Genomic DNA, 18,724 nt, shown 5'->3' on the forward strand with positions numbered 1-18,724 from the left:
TGGAGAGCTCAAACAAGCAGACATTAACTGCTCGCGGTCTGGAGCCTGGGAAGTCAGAGATCAAGACACCAGCAGATTCAGTGTCTGGTGACATCCTACTGCCTGATTTATAAACTGCCCGTCCCCACTGTGTCCTTATATTTGGAAGGGGACAAGGGGCTCCCTGGGTCTCTCTTACTAGAGCACTAATCCCATCATGCAGGCTCCACCCCCATCACCTCATCACCTCCCCAAAGCCCCACCTCCAAATACCATCATCTCAGGTGTTAGGACTTCCACATAAGAAGTTGGGGACAATGTAAATATTCAGTCTGTGGTGGAGAGGAGCAGGCCCAAAGTGCCCATGTGTGAGGGCCATGTGGCACTCAAGTCTGGACTCGTGTCTGGCCTCTCCCAGGTGTCTGGCCCGGCTGTGGCCCTTGTGCTCCTCTCTGCCTGCCTGCCCACCCACCCTCAGACCAGCATCAGGGCACTGCCCTCGTGGAGTGGCTCATGCTGGCCCCAGCCCAGCTCTTTTGTCCTATTTTGTCTAGCAAAACCTTCTTGGAAAGGCCAGCCCGTGGTGGTGAGGTGGGCCCAGCCGCGGCCCTGGTCTTGCCAGGCCCTGTGTGGGGGCAGGTCTGCACCAGCGGCCTGGGCCTCAGCCCCCAGACACCCGCCAACTTGGAGTGCTGGAATTTCCTGTCTGATTTTCATTTCCCCCCACTATTTTCCCCCTTAAGTGAGACAAAAACGCTTTTTAATTGCATACTCTGGAGTGCCAGTCAGGATATTATTATTCTTATTAAGTGCTTCCTCTGGGGCAGTGCCCGGGCATGGGGAGTGGCTCTGGAAGCAGCCTGTCCCCCGGTTATTATTGGGAGTAACAGTGCTATTCGCATAAAGTCTGGCCACTGAGAAGGAGGCTTTCCTGGCTGTGCCTGCAAGGTCTTCTTCCCAGCCCTGCTACTTCAACCCATTACTTGGTTCCTGCTGGGAGAGGCCTTGGCCATCTGAGTCCATGTGACTGAAGAGCTGGCCTTTGAAACTGTCCAGGTTTGAAAGTGGACTGAGCCCACCCCCGCACAGGGAGGCGTGCACAGGGGCCATCCGCGTGCTTTCTCCAGCGCTGCCTGCATCTTTGTTCTTGTACTTGGGAAAGCACAGACTCTGGGCCGCCTTCCTCATGGTCCTCTGGCCATCTGAAGTCTGTGTTCAGGAGCCCTGGTAAATGGGACAGCTTGGTGGTCCCCTGGATTCAAATGACACACCCAGGCGGTCTCTCTCCTCAACTGTGGAGTTTCTCCAGCTGCGAACGTTCTCCTGCCAGGACAATGCATAGTAGGTAGAAATATGAGAAGTAATCTCCTTACTGGCACTTACTGGTGCCAGAGGGAACTCTGGGGCAACCGCAGGTAAAGGGTCATCCAGGCTAGCTGTTTTCCGAGTGTGGTCCTTGGCAAGCTTGCTCAGTACCACCTGGGCCCTTTTTGTAAATGCAGGGTCTCAGGCCCGCCCAGGCCCATGGAGGCCGAGACTCCGGGGAAGAGGCCCAGCCACAGTATTTTAACAAAGCCTGCAGGTGATTCTTGGGTCTGAGAAGCACTGATATGAGCTCCTAGTAGGTGTTGCATTGTGAATCCCTGAGGGCCCCAGGCCTTCCTCAGCCTGGATATACCGGAGAGGCCACGTGGTTTGGACCAGCACCCACATGCACACAACTCTGTGCCAGGATGCATATGAGTCCTCTGGACTCCGTCCACACTGCCTCCCAGCCCGAAGGACCCATCATCCTCTCCCTTCGGTCCAGCCCTCCCACTCCTGGTTCCTTGAGGACCCAGCTCCAAAACCACCTCCTCCAGGGAGTCTTCCTGGCTGCTCTGGGTCCCATGGAAATCTTGCTTCCTCAACTTGAGGCGTTCTGGCAGCTATGCCTGTGGACCCCGTTGAATCCCACAGGGTCAGGGTCTCCAGCTTTGCAGACAGCCTCCACTGAGATGCCCAGCGCATGACCTGTGGGCAGGAATACTGCTCCTCGCTCTCTGGGCCTCCAGGACCCTCGAACAGGACTCCCCTATTTGGACAGAATGGGGGGCCTTAGGTGGGCTGTCAGTTGACTTCCATTCTCCAGGCTGTGATGGGCCAGAGTTGAGAGCTCCACACTGTGAATTCCCCAGAAAGTTAAGGAGCTAGACCTCGTGGGAGCTGCAGCCTGTGCAGGTCAAGGCAGTGTTAGAGGGGTCACGTGTCAGCCGCATCATGTCCCTAGGTCAGACCTGCGTGTGAGGAAGGGGCATCCCGTGTATTTTTTGCAGCTGGCACCGCCATTCCTGGTATCTTCTGGGAAGGTGAGCGCCTGGTGTCTCCACGGAGATGGGAGGAGTTGTGGATTTGAGACAAGCCCAGCTTCAATGGCTGAAAGGTCGAACTTTTTTGAGGGCTGGTGGACCTTCCAGGTTCATTGGGGCACAAAATATAAAGGCACCGATCGCCATCCCATCCCTACACAATCAGTCCTTTTCCTTTTGCTAAGTGTCCTCATGTTCTCGTTCCCTGAAGAGTTAAACAGTTAATTGACCAAGTTGGGCATTCGGGGTAGACTGGAGAATAGTGATTTTCCTCTAAGAGTCCTCCCCAAAGGTTCACTTGTTCATGCCATTGATCCCTCCTTGCTTCCTGGAAGGGAGAACAGGGTTTGATGTCAGGAAGTTGGATCATAAAAGGGATCCATCCTCTGAGCTGCTGCCCTCCAGCACATGGGACACCTCAGTCATGTCCGACTCTTTTGCAACCCCATGGACTATAGCCAACTAGGCTGCTTCATCCATGGGATTTTCCAGACAAGAATACTGGAGTGGGTTGCCATTTCCTTCTCCAGAGGATCTTCCTGACCCAAGGATCGAACCTGGGTCTCTTAGATTGCAGGCAGACTCTTTACCGTCTGAGCCACCAGGGAAGCAAGGAAGGGATGGGTACACTTTTATCAAAAGCCGTCATTTGAACAAAATTTACAATGATGTTCATTGGAAGTCTCAAGCCACCTGCAAATCCCCTCGCGTATTTGTTTCGTCTTGGGCGACACATCACGGATTCTAGGGAAGGACCAGTGGGGACCGCTAGAGTTGGAGCAGCCAGCCTGAGCTCCCTGCAGTGGGCTGTGTGGGAATGGGGGTGACTTCAGCAGGAATAAAATCGTAGATTTTATCTTCCCACAGTGCCCTAAAGCCCATGACCCATCATCTCCACCTGTCCCCACTGTGTGAAGCAGCAGCTCCTGACGAGGGCTCATTCGGTGGTGGGTGGTGCATCTGAGGTCAGTGAGATGCTTCTTGGGGTCCCTTATGCCATGGATTGGAGAAAAGGTCCCCACGTGACTCTTGTTCACCTCTCCTGAGATGCACGGTGAGCATCCTGCTCTGTGCAGATGCGGTCATCGGCTACACAAGTTGGGTGTGTGCCATCACGTTTTTCAGATGAAGACTAAAGCTCACAGCCCTTGTCACTTGTTGTTCAGTCACTCAGTTGTGTCTGATTCTTTGCGACCCCTTGGACTGCAGCATGCCAGACTCCTCTGTCTTCCGCTATCTCCAATGGTTTGCTCAAATTCATTTCAAAAAAGCATTGAAAAAGAGTTGGTGATGCTATCTAACCATCTCATCCTCTGCTGTCCCCTTTTCCTTTTGCCTTTAATCTTTCCCGGCATCAGGGTCTTTCCCAATGAGTCAACTCTTCGAGTCAGGTGGCCAAAGTATTGGAGCTTCAGCTTCAGCATCAGTCCCTCCAATGAATAGTCAGGCTTGATTTCCTTTAGGATTAACTGGTTTAATCCTCTTGTTGTCCAAGAGACTCTCAAGAGTCCCTCTCCAGTACCACAGTTTGAAAGTATCAAGTCTCTGGCGCTTAGCTTTCTTTATGGTCCTAACTGTCATATCCGAATATGACTACTGGAAAAACCATAGCTTTGATAATATGCACTTTTGTTGGCAAAGTGATTTCTCTGCTTTTTAATACGCTGTCTAGCTTTGTTATAGCCTTCCTTCCAAGGAGCAAGCATCTTTTAATTTCCTGACTTCAGTCCCTGTCCGCAGTGATTTTGGAGCCCAAGAAAGTAAACTGTCACTTTTTCCCCCTCTATTTGCCATGAAGTGATGGGACTGGATACCATGATTGTAGTTTTTTGAATGTTGAGTTTTAAGCCAGCTTTTTACCGCTCCTCTTTCACCCTCATCAAGAGGCTCTTTAGTTCCTCTTTACTTTCTGCCATTAGAGTGGTATCATCTGCATGACTAAAGTTGCTGATATTTCTCCTGGCAATCTTGATTCCAGCTTGTGCTTCATCCAGCCCAGCATTTTGCATGATGTGCTCTGCGTTTAAGTTAAATAAACAGGGTGACAATACACAGCCTTGTTGTACTCGTTTCCCGATTTTGAGCCGGTCAGTTGTTTCATGTGAGGTTCTATCTGTTGCTTCTTGACCCACATACAGGTTTCTCAGGAGGCTGGTAAGGTGGTCTGGTATTCCCATCTCTTTAGGAATTTTCCACAGTTTGTTGTGATCCATACAGTCAAAGGCTTTCGTGCAGTCAATGAAGCAGAAATAGATGTTTTTCTGGAATTCCTTTGCTTTTTCCACGATCCAACAAATGTGGGCAATTTGATCTCTGGTTCCTCTGCCTTTTCTGAATTCAGCTTATACATCTGGAGTTTCTCAGTACGTACAGGTGAAGCCTAGCTTGAAGTGTTTTTTTTTTTTAATTTTTTATTTTGTATTGTGGTATAGCCGATAACAATATTGTGGTGCAAAAATTGTCTTAATGACCCTGATAACTACAGTGGTGTGGTCACTCACCTAGAGTCGGCCATTATGGAGTGTGAACTCAAGGGGATCTTAGGACACATCATTATGAACAAAGCTTGTGGAGGCGATGGAATTCCAGCCGAGCTATTTTAAATGTTAAAAGATGTCACTTGCTAGCAAATGACAAAACCGGGGTTCACACCCAGCTCTGTCTGGGGCCCACGTGCTTCCTGCTCCTACCCTGAGCTCCTCAGACCACAGGAACAGGTTACCCCTTAGGACTCTCATTTGACTGATGCACAACTCAGGGGCCAGGCAGATGTCAGTTGAGCTGTCAAGTTCACTATGCTTGACTTGAAGCCTCCTCATCTGCCATTTGTTTCTCCTCCACCCTAGCCCCTTCCTTCTCCAAAGATACAGGTGTCACTTGCTGCCTGGGTCCTTCCATGATGGGGAAGTGACTTGATAAGTGATCTGTGAATTTTCACATGAGTGTGAATTTATGACTTTCCCATGATGTGTTTACTTTTAAGAAGAGTGAAACAATTGCTCTGGATGTTTTTTAAGATGCAAGGAATTATAAAGGAAAGGAACATGATCTATTGGTCATGAATGGGGAATCCCAGGCAGAAATAGTGGGGACCCCTTTCCTGGTCTCCAGAGCCATGCCTCCATCTCAGCTTCTCAGAGGCTCCCGGATCCCAGCAGAGTCCCCCTGACAGGGCCTCAGCACTGGCCTTCTGCACAGTCACCCCAGAGCATGGTCAGCCTCCTGAGAGGGATGGGATCAAGGCCTGTCCTGTCCACTCTGAGCTCATGTCCCCCCTGCCCAGTCCCACAGGCCGAGCTGAGATGCGTTTGTGACTCACTGTAACTCAGCCCTGTGTCAAACAGGGAAGGAGGGCCAAACCTCCTTCCAGAGGCTGCTGTCGGCACCCTCCCTCGGTCGGGGCCAGGGCTAGACAGCTCTCCTCCCAGAAGCCCCTTTCTTCCCTGGTCCCAGGCCTGGAGCCCATGTGATCTGAGCTCATTCCTTGCTGCAGTCTTGATGGGAATGACCACGTAACTGGACAGCATGCTGATCTCTAGGAATTAGACTGCCCAGAGGGCTGGGGTGTCCCCAGCACGCCTGGTCTCTCCGGGGAGATGGCTGCTTCCCCCTGATTGGCCCCCCTCCTACTGTGTCTCTGAGCCCAGTCCCCGGGGCAGCGCCTCCCCACTGTAGCAACACATGACTTCATCCAAGGAGAATTCCTCCAGCTGCTGACCTGGCTGCCTGGTCATGTTTCCATGACCCAGTTTTCCCGATTCTTTGTCTGAATTCTCTGCTGACACCCCACCCCCACCGTCCCATCCTCTTAGGCAGTAACCCACCAGAGTCATTAGTAACGGGGCATTAACTAGAGCTGGGCTTCCAGGGGAAGGTCCCCTGGGCCCTTTCCCGGCCCTGCTCACTGACAAAGCCAGATCCTTATACTGAGGACACTGCTGGCACAAACGTGCCCTCACCCCTGGGACCACCAGCCAAGGAGCACTTAGCATTTAAACCTTGGTGCAAAAAAAATCCTGGGGTTAAAGAAACCCGTCACGCCACCATCATCAGTTTCTCAGACTGTTGCTCTTTCTATGTAGGATCAAAAGCAAATGTGCATTTTTTTTTCAGAGAGGGCAGGGCAGTGCATAGAAAATTTCCATCTTAGAGTTTCTTCCTCAGAAACTTAAAAAGAGAGCCATTTCTTTGAAATGGCATATGGTGTGTGTATGTGTGTGTGTGTGTTCCCTGCTCATGCCAGAAGGACATGATTTAGTCTGAATTTTTTTTAGCTTAAAAAAAGAGCTCACAATGAAAACAATGTGTGGATGGGTCCCATTCAGTATGTTTCTGGAAGGCTGCCTTGTTCTTTGCACTTATTTTCCTAAGTTCCTTGGATGCTGCTGATGGCCTCTGGGTGGTGTGCTGTCCCGCAGAAGGTCCAAAGAAGGGCTCCGTCCTCCTCTGCCTGACGGAGGGGCCCTGGGCACAGCATTCCAGTCTGAATGTTTCCATCGGGGGCATGGGGCCTGCAGTGGTCCATGCTGGTCTGTGAGGATCCTGCGTCCTCAGATGCGCCGGTGTCTCCAGATGAGCCACATAAGCTTTATCCTCAGTTTATGTGCACAGCAAAGCTGATCCCAGAGGCAAATGTCTAGGTGGGCTCAGGTGCCGGGGCCCAGGGCGGAGTGCTGAGTGGATTCGGCAGGACCGCTAGGTCAGTGAGTTGTACACAGAGGACCATAAAGATGAAACAGCCTGTACCCAGCATCCCCGCCTCCCGCCCCCACCGCCTATGTCCCTCCTGAAGCCGTGGGAGTCACCAGCTGGGACAAGCGTGGCTTTTCCCTGGGGGTGCAGGTGACCCCTCTCATAGCAGGATTGTTCCTGTCGGAAGGAGCTTGGAGTGCATCAGTCCCCATTGTACAGAAGGATAACGAGAGACCCAGACTGGGGACTTCATGCTCCCTGTGTCCCAGGGCTGCCTCGTGGGCAGAATCAATCTGGGGTCCCTGGCCGATGCATGCCCAGCCCCATGTGGCCTGGCTCTATCACGTGGCCTTCTGACAGATTTCATCAGAGCACATGACTCCCTGCTGAGTACCCCCAGGAAACCTAAATCTGCCAGAAGAGAACCCCCAAGTCCTTCCCAGGGCCCATCCGCGCTTACAGGGCCTCTTCTGTCTCTCCCAGCTCTATCCCTCGGCTCCAGCCCAGGTGGCCAGGGGCTGAGACCACCAAGCTCTCCTCTGCCGCCACCCACCCACCAGGCCTTGACAATGGCCATGCCCCTTGCCAGGCCCACCGTCTTCCCTGAGAGCCCTGACTTCCTCCCTCGTGTCTCCCGAGGCCCCTGTGATCCCCTGCCCGGCTGGCTTTCCTTCTCAGCTTCTTCACCCTGGCGTTATGTCATCAGTGTCTTTCTGTTTTGCTCTCTGCCTGCCTCCTCTCCCAGGAAGCCCTATGGTGTTGTGGTGGCAGCAATGTAGGTGGCGCGGTGACCCACACCTCCCGGACCTGGAGCCGGGCTTTGACAGAGCCAGCCCTTGATACAAGCTGGATGAATGAATGGATGGATGGCTGTTGCTGTGGTGACGGCTGCCCAGAAGTCAGCCCCTGATATGAATGGCCTGGGTGGTTCTCTGAGGGTGGGCCGAGGGGCCCGGACAGCAGGTCCCAGGTTGGACTCCTTGTTCTCTGCTGGCTGATGAGAGGCCCGCTGTCCATCTGGGAGCTGCTGGATCGGAAGTGAGTGCTCAGAGGCCCTGTGGCTGATGGTTGGCTTTGAGCTGAGGTCTCCGGGAAAGTGCATGGGCTGAGTGGGGAGATTCAGTGAAACCGGCAGTTGAACTAGTTGGTCTCCTAGAGTGGAGACACACCACTCTGAGCCTTGATGTTTTTTCCTGAAAAATGGGGATAAGAGCAGGGTTGATGGCAGGGTTGAAGCAAAGCACTGTAAGCAAAGCTGCGTGAGGCCGCTGATGTCACTAAGAATGAGCATCTGGCTCATTCCCTCCTGACCCTGGTGGGGCCTGCCGTGGTCAGCAGCCGGCCGACCCAACACCTTCCCCACCCTGACTAGAACTTCTGACATGCATTCCCAGGCTTGTCCTGAGGATCCCAAGGGGGTGAGGCTGTGGGTGCAGGGGTGTGGCCAGAGCCCCTGCTGCCTGCTTCTCCCATGGGTGTCAGCTGCACGGGGGGCAGCAGGGCTGTGGGGAGTTCGTGCCTGGTGGCCTTGACTTGAGAAAGAGGAAGCTGCTTTCCCTGGTGACCTCCACAGCCTGCACCCCAGGAGCTGGCAGAAAGGAGGGAGCGACCCCAGCTGCAGGAGGACCCTGTGGGTGGCTGTCTCTCCTGCCTCTGCTGGGAAGCCCCAGGCCCCTCCGCCACCGCACACATGCACATAGCCTGGTCTTGCGCCGCTGGGTCACCTGGTGCCACCTCCGTTTCACGGATGCCTGGTCAGCCACCGTGAGCACATCATTCCTGGAGTTTTCACAGCTCTTCCGACCTGATGAAGTTGAAGGAATCCTGAGAAGAGCACTGCTAGCTAGTCATGTGGAGGGGGAGGTCTGGGCTCTCCTGGCATCAGGGGACCCCCTTCAACCTTGGCAGGGGGAAAGGAGCACCCCGAGGTGCTGGGAGGTTGGTCAGTGGAGAGAATAGGAATTCTGGGACAAACACAGCCTGGGCTTTCAGGGAGGACCAGGAGCTGATGTTTGCAAAGCAGTGAGAGCAGAGCCCGGGACTGTGTGAGCGCTTGTTAAATATGACTCATCCACGGGGTGCAGACAGAAAGACACCAGGATCACTCTTGGACCCAGGGACTGCCTCTGAGTGTTCGTTGGAACTGGGCAGAGGGAAAAGCCCGTGCCCAGCTGTCCCAGGTCTTGGATTCCCCTCCTGGTCTATCATCTTTCAGCTCCATAACTTTGAGCTGAAATCGGCCTTGGTCTCCATTTCCTTATCTATGAAATGGGCCCAGTGACACCTTCCTCGGGGAGCCTTTTGAATACGCAGGGAAACAGTCAGAAATAGACAAAAATAAACCATGTTTATTTTATTAGCAAATACTGTAATCTGGTCTGCCTGGCTGCATTTTAAGAAAAATTTAAAAAAATATCATAAAGGCCCTTTCCTACAGGTTTGGGAAGGTAAACACTGCTTCTCTGGTGACTCCCATGAGGTTCAGAGAAGCCCACTTTGCCTCCTAGGCTGTAAGCAGACCAGCACCAGCCTTCTGCCCTTCCGTCCTCCCCAGGGTCTGCAGTGGGCAGAGGAAGACTTGTCCCACGCTCCGTGGCCAGTAAATGATGTAGTCATGGTTTGATTGCCTTTTTATACCGTTCATGGAGTTCTCACGGCAAGAATGCTGGAGTGGTTTGCATTCCCTCCTCCAGTGGACCATGTTTTATCAGAACTCTCCTCTGTGACCTGTCTGTCATACAAGGCATGGATCATAGCTTCACTGGGTTTCACAAGTCACTTTGTCATGACAAGACTGTGGTCCATGAAGGGGAATATTCATTGCAACCCTGAATATTCATTGGAAGGGCTGATGCCAAAGCTGAAGCTCCAGTATTTTGGCCACCTGATACACAGTGCCGACTCACTGGCAAAGACCCTAATGCTGGGAAAGATGGAAGGCATAAGAAGAAGGGACAGCAGAAGATGAGATGGTTAGGTAGCATCACCAACTCAGTGGACTTGAACTTGTGCAAACTCCGGGAGATAGTGGAGGACTGAGAAGCCTGGCATGCCGCGGTCCGTGGGGTTGCAAAGAGTCGGACACGGCTGGGCAGCTGCACACCACCACCATGCTTTGATTATGGGCCATGGAGCTCCGAACATTGGTGATAATGGTCGTCATCCGTAGTAACAGACCAGGGTGCTTTTATGTGCACAAGCATCTCTCAGCAGGAGCATTTCATCTTCATGGCAGCCATACAGGTAGCTCCTGTTTCTTGTCTTCGGATCAGACACAGAGATGCAGAGAGGTAATGAAGTTTGCCCAAAGCCAGGCAGTCGGTGAGCAGCAGCTGGTCTCCTGGTCTCTGACTCCCAGAGGCTGTGCAGGCCTCCTGTCACTCTTTTCAGAGTCACAGCGGTATGCCCAGCCTCACCTCCTCAGAGGACATGGGCCTAATGGGAGAAGAGGGTGGTCTTTTCTGCAATCACCAGCCCCAGAAGGGAGCGGCCCACCACAGGGATGGGGCAATGTTTCTGGCCCACCACAGGGATGGGGCAATGTGCCCAGCATCATGTTTCCTTGGAGCCCAAGATTTGTGGAGTCTGGGTTTGGCAAATTGATTCAATCAGGGTGAGAGGATTTGCTTTCTTTATCCCCAGTCCCCGTGGAGGGTGTTAGGACTGTAGAATTAGGAAGATACAATTGAATACATAAAAGTTAAGGTTAAATGTCAGGAGAAAAGTTTCTTCTTAAGAATTCATAAACGATGAACCCAAGTGTCCATCAGTGAATGAATGCATAATCCAGATGTGGTGGTATATCTATGCAATGAATATTAACCAGCCCTAAAAAAGGAAGTTATCCCACTCAGCCATAAGAAGAATGAAATCATGCCATTTGCAACAACATGGATGGGCCTAGAGACTGTTACACTAAGTGAAGTAAATTAGAGAAAGATGAATACCAGATGATATCGTTTGTATGTAGAATCTAAAAAAATTAATACAAACAAATTTACAAAACAGAAATAGACTCATAGAAGCAGAGAACAGATTTGTGGTTGCCAAGGGGGAGGGAGGTAGGGGAAGGATAGATTGGGAGTTTGACATGAGCAGGTGCAAACTAGTTTATAGAGAATGGATACACAACAAGGTCCTACTGTGCAGTGTAGGGAACTGTATCCCGTGCCCTGTGATAAACCTTCATGGGAAAGAATATGAAAAAGAATATGTATATATGTATAACTGAGTCACTTTGTTGTGCAGCAGAAATGAACACAATTTCAAGTCAACTCTACTTCAGTAAAATATATTTTTTAAAAAGAGGAAATTTGGGCACATGGCACAATGGATGCACCTCGGGGACATTATGCTAAGTGAAGTCAGCCAATCACAAGACAAGACACACTGTGGTTCCTCTCACAGGAGGTCCCTAGAGGAGAATGGTGATTGCCTGGGGGAGGGGGAGCTGGTGTTTAATGGGGAGAAAGTTTCAGTCTGAGATGATGGAAAGAATTCTGGTGATGCATGGTGGAGGCACACTCAATTGTACGCTTACAGATGGTTAACATGGTAAGTTTTCTGTTACATGTATTTTACCACAACCAGAAAAGATTTCATGGTGCTTCCAGTACTAGGATCCGCTTGGACAAAACCCACAGCATTATTTGTGTTTCTTTATCACCTCAAGTCTGACAGTCAGCTGACCTGTGCGTGTGGAAAACAAACCCACCTGACTTCTTTAAACTCGGGTAATTTAGACTCAACACTCACCCTGTTTGGCCGGTGGCTCTCAGCCTGAGTGAGAGCTGACTGAGAAATCTTAGCCCTTTCCCAGTCTCACTGCTTTTTAAAGAGCCTTGTTTTTTAAGGCCTATAATTATGTTTGCCTCCAGGGTACCCAGGAATTTTCTTTTTTTAATAAGCAAAGAGCATCCTACAATTATCATGATGATTTGTGGAGGGCAGGCCAAGTGCAGACAGGAGGCTGACGCACTCTGGAAGCTAGGTCTCACGTGTTGGCATTGGCATCCCGGGGGCCGGAGCACTTGGGGGCTGTAATTAATATTAAGAGCTGGAGAATTAACAGACCCACAGAGGTGTCCACTGTGGCTGCCAACAGGACGGGGCGGGCGGCTCGGTGGGATTGGCCTGACGGAGGCTGGCCGCAGCCGGGAGCGGTCCTGCCTCCGCAGCCCGTTCTAGGTAAACACCTCCGCCTGGGTGACTGAGAGCCCGGATGCCGTGACCCGGGGCTGCCGGAGCCACATCCAGCCAAGGCCGGGATGCGCAGAAGCCTGTCGGCGCTGTCAGCCCTGATTTGCGGCCAAGTCTGTCATCTCCCCGAGTTCAAAGAGCGCTTAGCTGCTTGTCTTTGTCAAGAGCGCGGTTGGGGATCTTTTATGTGAAAGATGTAGGGTTCTCGGGCTGACTTTGATTATTTATTCATCCCCCTTCGTGGGTGTGTGATAGCTGGGCACCCCGGAGCCCCCCTGTCCTGGCCGTTCTTGCTCTGAAATTCATCGAGCTTTAAAGCCCTTTGAAAATTGCTTTTCGAGGGAGGGGAAAAGTTTCTGAAGTCCTGTTTCTGTCTCCCCTGCGCAGTGCCGCCGCATCTCCTGCCGCCGTTCCACGCCCCCTTCCCGATTGACATGCGACACCAGGAGGGCCGCTACCATTACGAGCCTCACTCGGTCCCCGGAGTGCACGGGTAAGTTCCACCAACGCCCGGCCTCAGCCTCTCCGCCCCGCAGTGGACGTCATCCACCCGTGCCACCGAGGCGAGCACTGACCCCGTGGGAAGGGGGGCTGTCGTGTGAACCCCAGCTCTCCTCTGGTTTCCCCCCTCCCTCGTGACCCGCTTGTGTCCGTCAGCGCCCTGAGACTCTTCCCCATCCAGGCAGCGGGGGACATTCTGCAGGCCAGAGTCCCCACATACGTCCGGAGACTCTGGATCGATGTTGTTCCGACATAATCATTCAGAGCACCCCCCTTTCACGCCCTCAAGTATCCCAGTTCAGACAGTGAATTCTAGAGCCTCCCTACTGATAAGGACAAGTTCACCGTTACACTTTGGGGCCTCTCCTGCTCCCTGCTTTGAGACCACCACCACCCGCCCCTTGGCAGTGAAGAAGCTCATCCTCTGCATGTCTCTCTTTATTCCTGCTTCTGTCCCTCTTCGCTCCCACCCTCGGGCTCAGAACCCATAGCCTGTGTCTCTTTTCTTGGTTTTAATGACGCCAAGACCTGAGCCCTTGCTGCCATGTCCCTTTTGCTTCCAGAAAAGAGACTAAATCCTCTGCCCCACCTCCTACATCTCTGCTGTGCCTCTTGACCAGACATCTCCCATTCCATGCCAAGCTGCCATTTATGGTTCCAGCCCCCGTGTACCTGGGTCTCAGCCCCTGCTGCCCAGCCGCCTGGAATGGCCCCTTCTCCAGACCCCTGAAGCCTTGGCTCAGGAGCCACCTTCTCTGGGAAGCCCACCCTGAGTGGGGGCCCTCCCCTGGATTACCACCACCCTGCAACGCCGGAATGAGCTGTTTTTACACTGCCTCCAGCGGACTCTGGGCTTTGCTTTGATTCCCGCCTTGACGATGGCTGACACGTGTGTAATAAGTTCACAGTCAATGTTTGCTGAGCAGAGAACCCCCTCCATACATTCCACCTGCTGAAGACAGACCCTGCCACCTCTCCCAACTCCCACTGGAATAAAGTCAGTCAAAACTTGCTGAGCCCTCTCTATATTCAAAACTGTGCCCCATCAGGGGGCAGGTGACTCCTACACTCATGCTCACCCCAGGACAGAGCAAATCTGGGACTTCTGTTTGCTTTTTAAAGATATTTTGTACTCTGGAATAATCTCAGACATTTAAAAATAAGTTGGGAAAATGTACAGATATTTCCTATATATCCTCACCCTGTTCCTTAGACATTCATATCTAACATAACCAAAGACTGGTTCAGTGTTATTAACTAACTCATAAATCTTATCTAAATTTCATCAGTTGCCTGTGGATATCCTTTTTTCCTCTGTTCAGGATTCAGCCCTTACATTTAGCTGTCATAACTCCTTAGTCATCTTTACCCCAGGACATGGCTCAGTCTCTTTTGCCTTTCATGACCTTGACACATTTTTTTTCTTTTTCCATTATGGTTTATCAGTTGAATATAGTTCCCTATGTTATACAGTAGGACCTTGTTGTTTATCCATCTATATGTGATCATTTGCATCTGCTAATCCCAAACTTCCAGTCTTTCCCTTCTCCATCTTCCCTCTCTGCTCTCTATAACTGTGAGCCTGTGTCTGTTTCATAGAAATGTAATAGTTTAGATCCTTCATATAAGCAATATGTGCTATTTGTCTTTCTCTTTCTGACTTACTTCACTTAGTATGATAGTCTCTAGATTCACCCACATTGCTACAGACGGCATTATTTCCTTCTTTTTTATGACTGAGTAATATTCCATTGTATATATGTAACACATTTTCATCCATTCATTTGCCAATGGTCACTTAGGTTACTTCCATGTCTTGGCTATTGTGAACAGCACTGCTATGAACATAGGAGTGCATGTTATCTTTTTATATTTGAATTTTGTCCGGGTATGTACCCAGGACATACATACCCTGGATTGCTAGATCATGTGTCAACTCTGTTTTCAGTTTTTTGAGGAACCTCCACTACTATTCTTCATAGTGGCTGTACCAGTTTACATATGACCTTGATACTTGAAGAGGAAAGGCCACTTAATGTATAAAATGTGCTCAGTTTGTGTTTGCCTGATGTTGCCTCCTGATAAATTCAGATGATGCATTGCGGGGATACTGCCATGGAAGCGGTGCTCTCCCATCCTAGAACATCATGTCCAGGGCCCATGATGGCCGTACTTCTCATCCCTGGAAATCCTAACTTTGATTATTTGCTTACAGTGAGGTGTGCTGAGTTTCTCCACTTTAAAGCTAGTCCCTTGATAATTGCAAGTCTCTCTTGGGACAGTACTTGGGTAATATGTAAATTCCTATTTCTCATAATATTTTCAGCCACTCACTTAAGCATCCTTTGATGGTTCTTGCCAAAAACAGTAACTACTATTATTTGCCAAATGGTGATTTTCTATTTCTGTGATTCTTTCCACGTTTATCGATTGGAATTCTACTGTAAGGAAGACTTCTGTCTCTTCTCCCCATTTGTCTATTTACTTGATCACTTTTTATATCAAATCAACATGTGAATATTTGCATTCTTCCAAGAGTTATACTCTATTGCTATCACTATTCATTTTGTTGTTCAAATTGTTCCAGGTTTGCCCACTGGGAGTCCCTTCAGGTTATCCCCTGTGACATGTTTGGATCTTTGCGTTTTACCTCGGTGCCTGCAGCTGGTGCTTGCTTGACTAAGACCTGCCGTGGGCAGGCTTGTGTCCCCCTGGTGGGTGGTGGGGCCATTTCAGCCCTCTGCCCACAGCTCAGGCAGCTTCTGGAGGGTGTGTCCTATTAGAGCTGGTGCAGAACTGCAGAGTTGCTCAGCTGGTGGCAGTAAGCATCCTCTGAGTATCAGGGGAGCTGAATCCTTTTCGGGAGGGGGTTGAAATGGCTGTTTTTCTGTTCTTGGAAGCTGTTCAGCTGATTCCATGACACAGATCCTGGGCTTGGCCGGCCTACAATGAAGTGCTCCCGGCAAGGGGCCCCATGCTGGGCAGAGACCAGGGCAAGGCTGAGAGCTCCCTGGGGAGTGTGCAGGCAGGCATACACGTGTCACTCTGCCGGGGAACATCCAGGCACCCGTGGCCCCGCATGCCTAGGGACAGTGACGGGTTATAAGGACACCTCGCTGTTAACAACTGCCATTTCTCAGAGTAACTCTGACCTTTGGACAAGCTCTGCCTGTAAACACTTCATGTGTTCGTCTTACTTAATCCTCTCAACCCTATAAGGTGTGCTCTCTGTCAGCCCCGTTTTACAGATGAAGGAACTGAGGCAGCAGAGTGGTTAAGTAATTAATCATTAGGGCCCCGCCCCCCAACTCAGGGAGTGAAAGAGTTAGAAACCTAATCACGGCCCTCGGCCAGACACCGGCTTCTCCCTTGGGAGCACGTGTGTGACCACAGGTCCCCTGCGTGTGTCCACACAGTTCCTTCTTGGAAGCTCATACAGCCCTTTAGTAGGACTCTGCCCCCAAATTCAGTGGTTCCCCAAACCTCTGGACCAGCAGCATAAGCCTGCTAATAATGCAGAGTCTCAGGCCCGGGCCCAGACCTGCTGAGTCAGAGACTCTAGGATGGGCCCGCCATTTGTGTTTGACACGCATTACAGGTTTGAGATGCTCTGTCTGCAGGCAGGAACTTGTCACTGAATCAGGGGGCCCTTGGGACTGTTAGTCCCTGGCTTAATGGAGAGCTGTGGGTAAGAGGTGGTCCCTGAGCCTTCTCCAGGCGTTGTCATCCCCTAGGTCAGGGCTGGACACAGGTCATGTCCCCTTTCTGGGCCTGCTTCTCTCCTGGCCAGTAAGGAGAAGGAAGTCTTCTGGGCCTAAAATCAAGGTGTTAATTAGCAGGGCTGGTTTCCTTCTGGAACCTTTCTGCTCCAGGAGAGAATCCATCTCCTTGCGTTTTCTAGCTCCTGGAGGCTGCCTGCATGCCCGTGATCCCTGCCTCTCACCTCCTTGCCTTTGTGTCCCCTGTATCTTTTCTCACATCGCCTTCTTTCTTGTCCGCGGTAGTTTTCTTCCGCTGCCTCTCTTAGAAGGATGCCAGTGATTTTCATTGTGAAATCCAGGATCATCTTCCAGTCTCAGGAACCTTAACTCAAATACATCTGCAAAGCCCCTTTTCCTACAGAAGGTAGCATTCAAGGGTTCCAAGGATTAGGACACAGACATCTCTGGGTGTCACCATTCAGCTCATTTGTGATCACGAAGTTTCAGTGGTGAAGCCTGGCATCACCCGGTAGAAGACAGTAAAGGGTGTCAGTCATTTGTGCAGGGCCTGCTGGGGCCAAGCTCTGCACTGGAGCCTGGTGGGGCTGTATTAGTTGAGCTTCCTGGTTGCCTTTGAAATGAGGTTATAATCCGCATCCTATGGGGGCAGACACTGAGGTTCAGAGAGGTGCACCGATTTTCACATGTCATCCATGCAAGGTGGGCCTGCTTGCTTCCCCTCAAGGTTGAGGAGCCCACCTGCCCCCCAAGGCCCACCTCCTAGGGTGGGCTCCCAGTGGCTCCACACTATCCTGGTTCCAGGCCACAGGAGGAACACAGCGCGTGTTCAGGGCTAGCCTGGGACCCTGGGAAACCCACTCCTTCATCCACCCAGGTGGGAAGCAGGATAAAGCCTAGGAGAAAAAGTGGGCTCCCTGGCTGTGACTTCTGTGATCAATGTGGTCTGAGCCTGGTGGAACGCTGCATCCACCAAGCCCCTGCTGTAGACACTCCTCCTCGTCGCTGCCAAATATACCTAATTACACAAACATCGTGCAGCGAATGAGACGCAGTGTCATCTCCTGTCCCACCTAGAGCCTCTTCAGCTGCTGCCACCCAAGGCCTCTGCCCATTGGCTCTCTTGGCCGTGGTGGGCGTGGCTCCAGGAGGAGCGCCCCTCCACTGGCCCCTCACCCTGCTACCTGGGCTTGAACCCCAGGACTGAACGCACCAGCTTTGGGAGGTAACCATCTAATCACTCTGAACGGATAAACCCCAGTTTTCGCCTCTATAAAAGTGCACGATAATAGTACCTATCCCACTTACTGAGTTATTTGGAAAGTTAAATGGGGTAATACAAATAGCGTGTTTGGAACAGTGTGGAAGCTGCAGTGGGTGCATTCTGATCATTGTTATTTCTGTTGGCCTGTTAGAGAGGGGTTCATTGTGGCGGAGGTGGGCCGTGGGGTGACCTTGGAAGGGGATGCTGTCTGGGGGCTGCACCATGGGGAGGTGGGAAATGGGGCTGAAGAGGTACCACTGAGGATGGAGGGAGGAGGGGTCTGCTCCCACCGCCGCCCACCCTCCCCAGTTGAGGAATTTGGACTTGCTCCTTTTGGCGACCAGGAGCGGGAGGGAGTGGCCTGATTCCTTTTCAGGGTAACTGCAGGAGCTGCTAGAGGATGGGCAGGAGAAGTGGGAGACCATAGGAAGGAGATGGGCTCCAGCAATCCCTGTGGTCAGACAGAGGAGGAGTCTGGCCAGGGCTGGCCTCACACCTCCCCAAGCAGGCAGCTACACGTGGGAGGAGCAGGCAGTGGGTCTAGAGTGTGAAACCCACCCAGCACCACCCAGCTGGACAGCTTCCTCATGGATAGCCATCCCACCACCCAGCTCTCTCCGGAGCCCTCCAGTCCCCTGGAGGTGCAGACCCACCACAGGCCTTGCACAGCTCACGAATGCTTAGATGGTTCCTGAAGAGTGAATGGTCAGGACTGCTGATGCAGCCCCCATCACCTGTGCAAACCACGGGTGATGGGGAGACAGATGGATGGGAGGGTGTGTTTGCTGGTCAGGTGTGGTTCCTCTGTGACACCCCCACCCCACCATGGGCACGGGCTCCTGAGTCTCCGAGAGTCTGTTCTCAGGGGCAGGAGAGAAGGTCCTGTGGTCTCCCCATCACCTGGTGACTACTAGCAGGGAACAGGTCTGTGGATCTCCTCCACCCCTGCCCCTTGGAACTAGGCTCAGCAGGTCACGTGGAGAACCAAGGCTGAGGTGGGGCACAGTGGGGCCCTCAGCTGG

At 51.8% G+C, this 18,724-nt stretch overlaps 1 protein-coding gene across 7 annotated transcripts in view; it reads left to right on the top strand.

Annotated features, from left to right (window-relative positions):
- Window positions 1–18,724, top strand: part of GLI2 (GLI family zinc finger 2) — a 262,655-nt gene that overhangs the window by 182,687 nt on the left and 61,244 nt on the right. For 5 of the 7 annotated variants that reach the window (XM_043894884.1, XM_043894888.1, XM_043894883.1 and 2 more), the window contains one exon: window positions 12,606–12,711. In XM_043894884.1, coding sequence (XP_043750819.1) covers window positions 12,606–12,711 — 106 coding nt within the window. Of the gene's footprint in view, window positions 1–12,312; window positions 12,332–12,605; window positions 12,712–18,724 lie in introns of those variants that run through there. The other 2 variants (XM_043894885.1, XM_043894886.1) reach the window with 1 other exon arrangement.

The sequence above is a fragment of the Cervus elaphus genome, chromosome 33 (genome assembly GCF_910594005.1).
Source record: "Cervus elaphus chromosome 33, mCerEla1.1, whole genome shotgun sequence".
NCBI classification, from domain to species: Eukaryota; Metazoa; Chordata; class Mammalia; order Artiodactyla; family Cervidae; genus Cervus; species Cervus elaphus.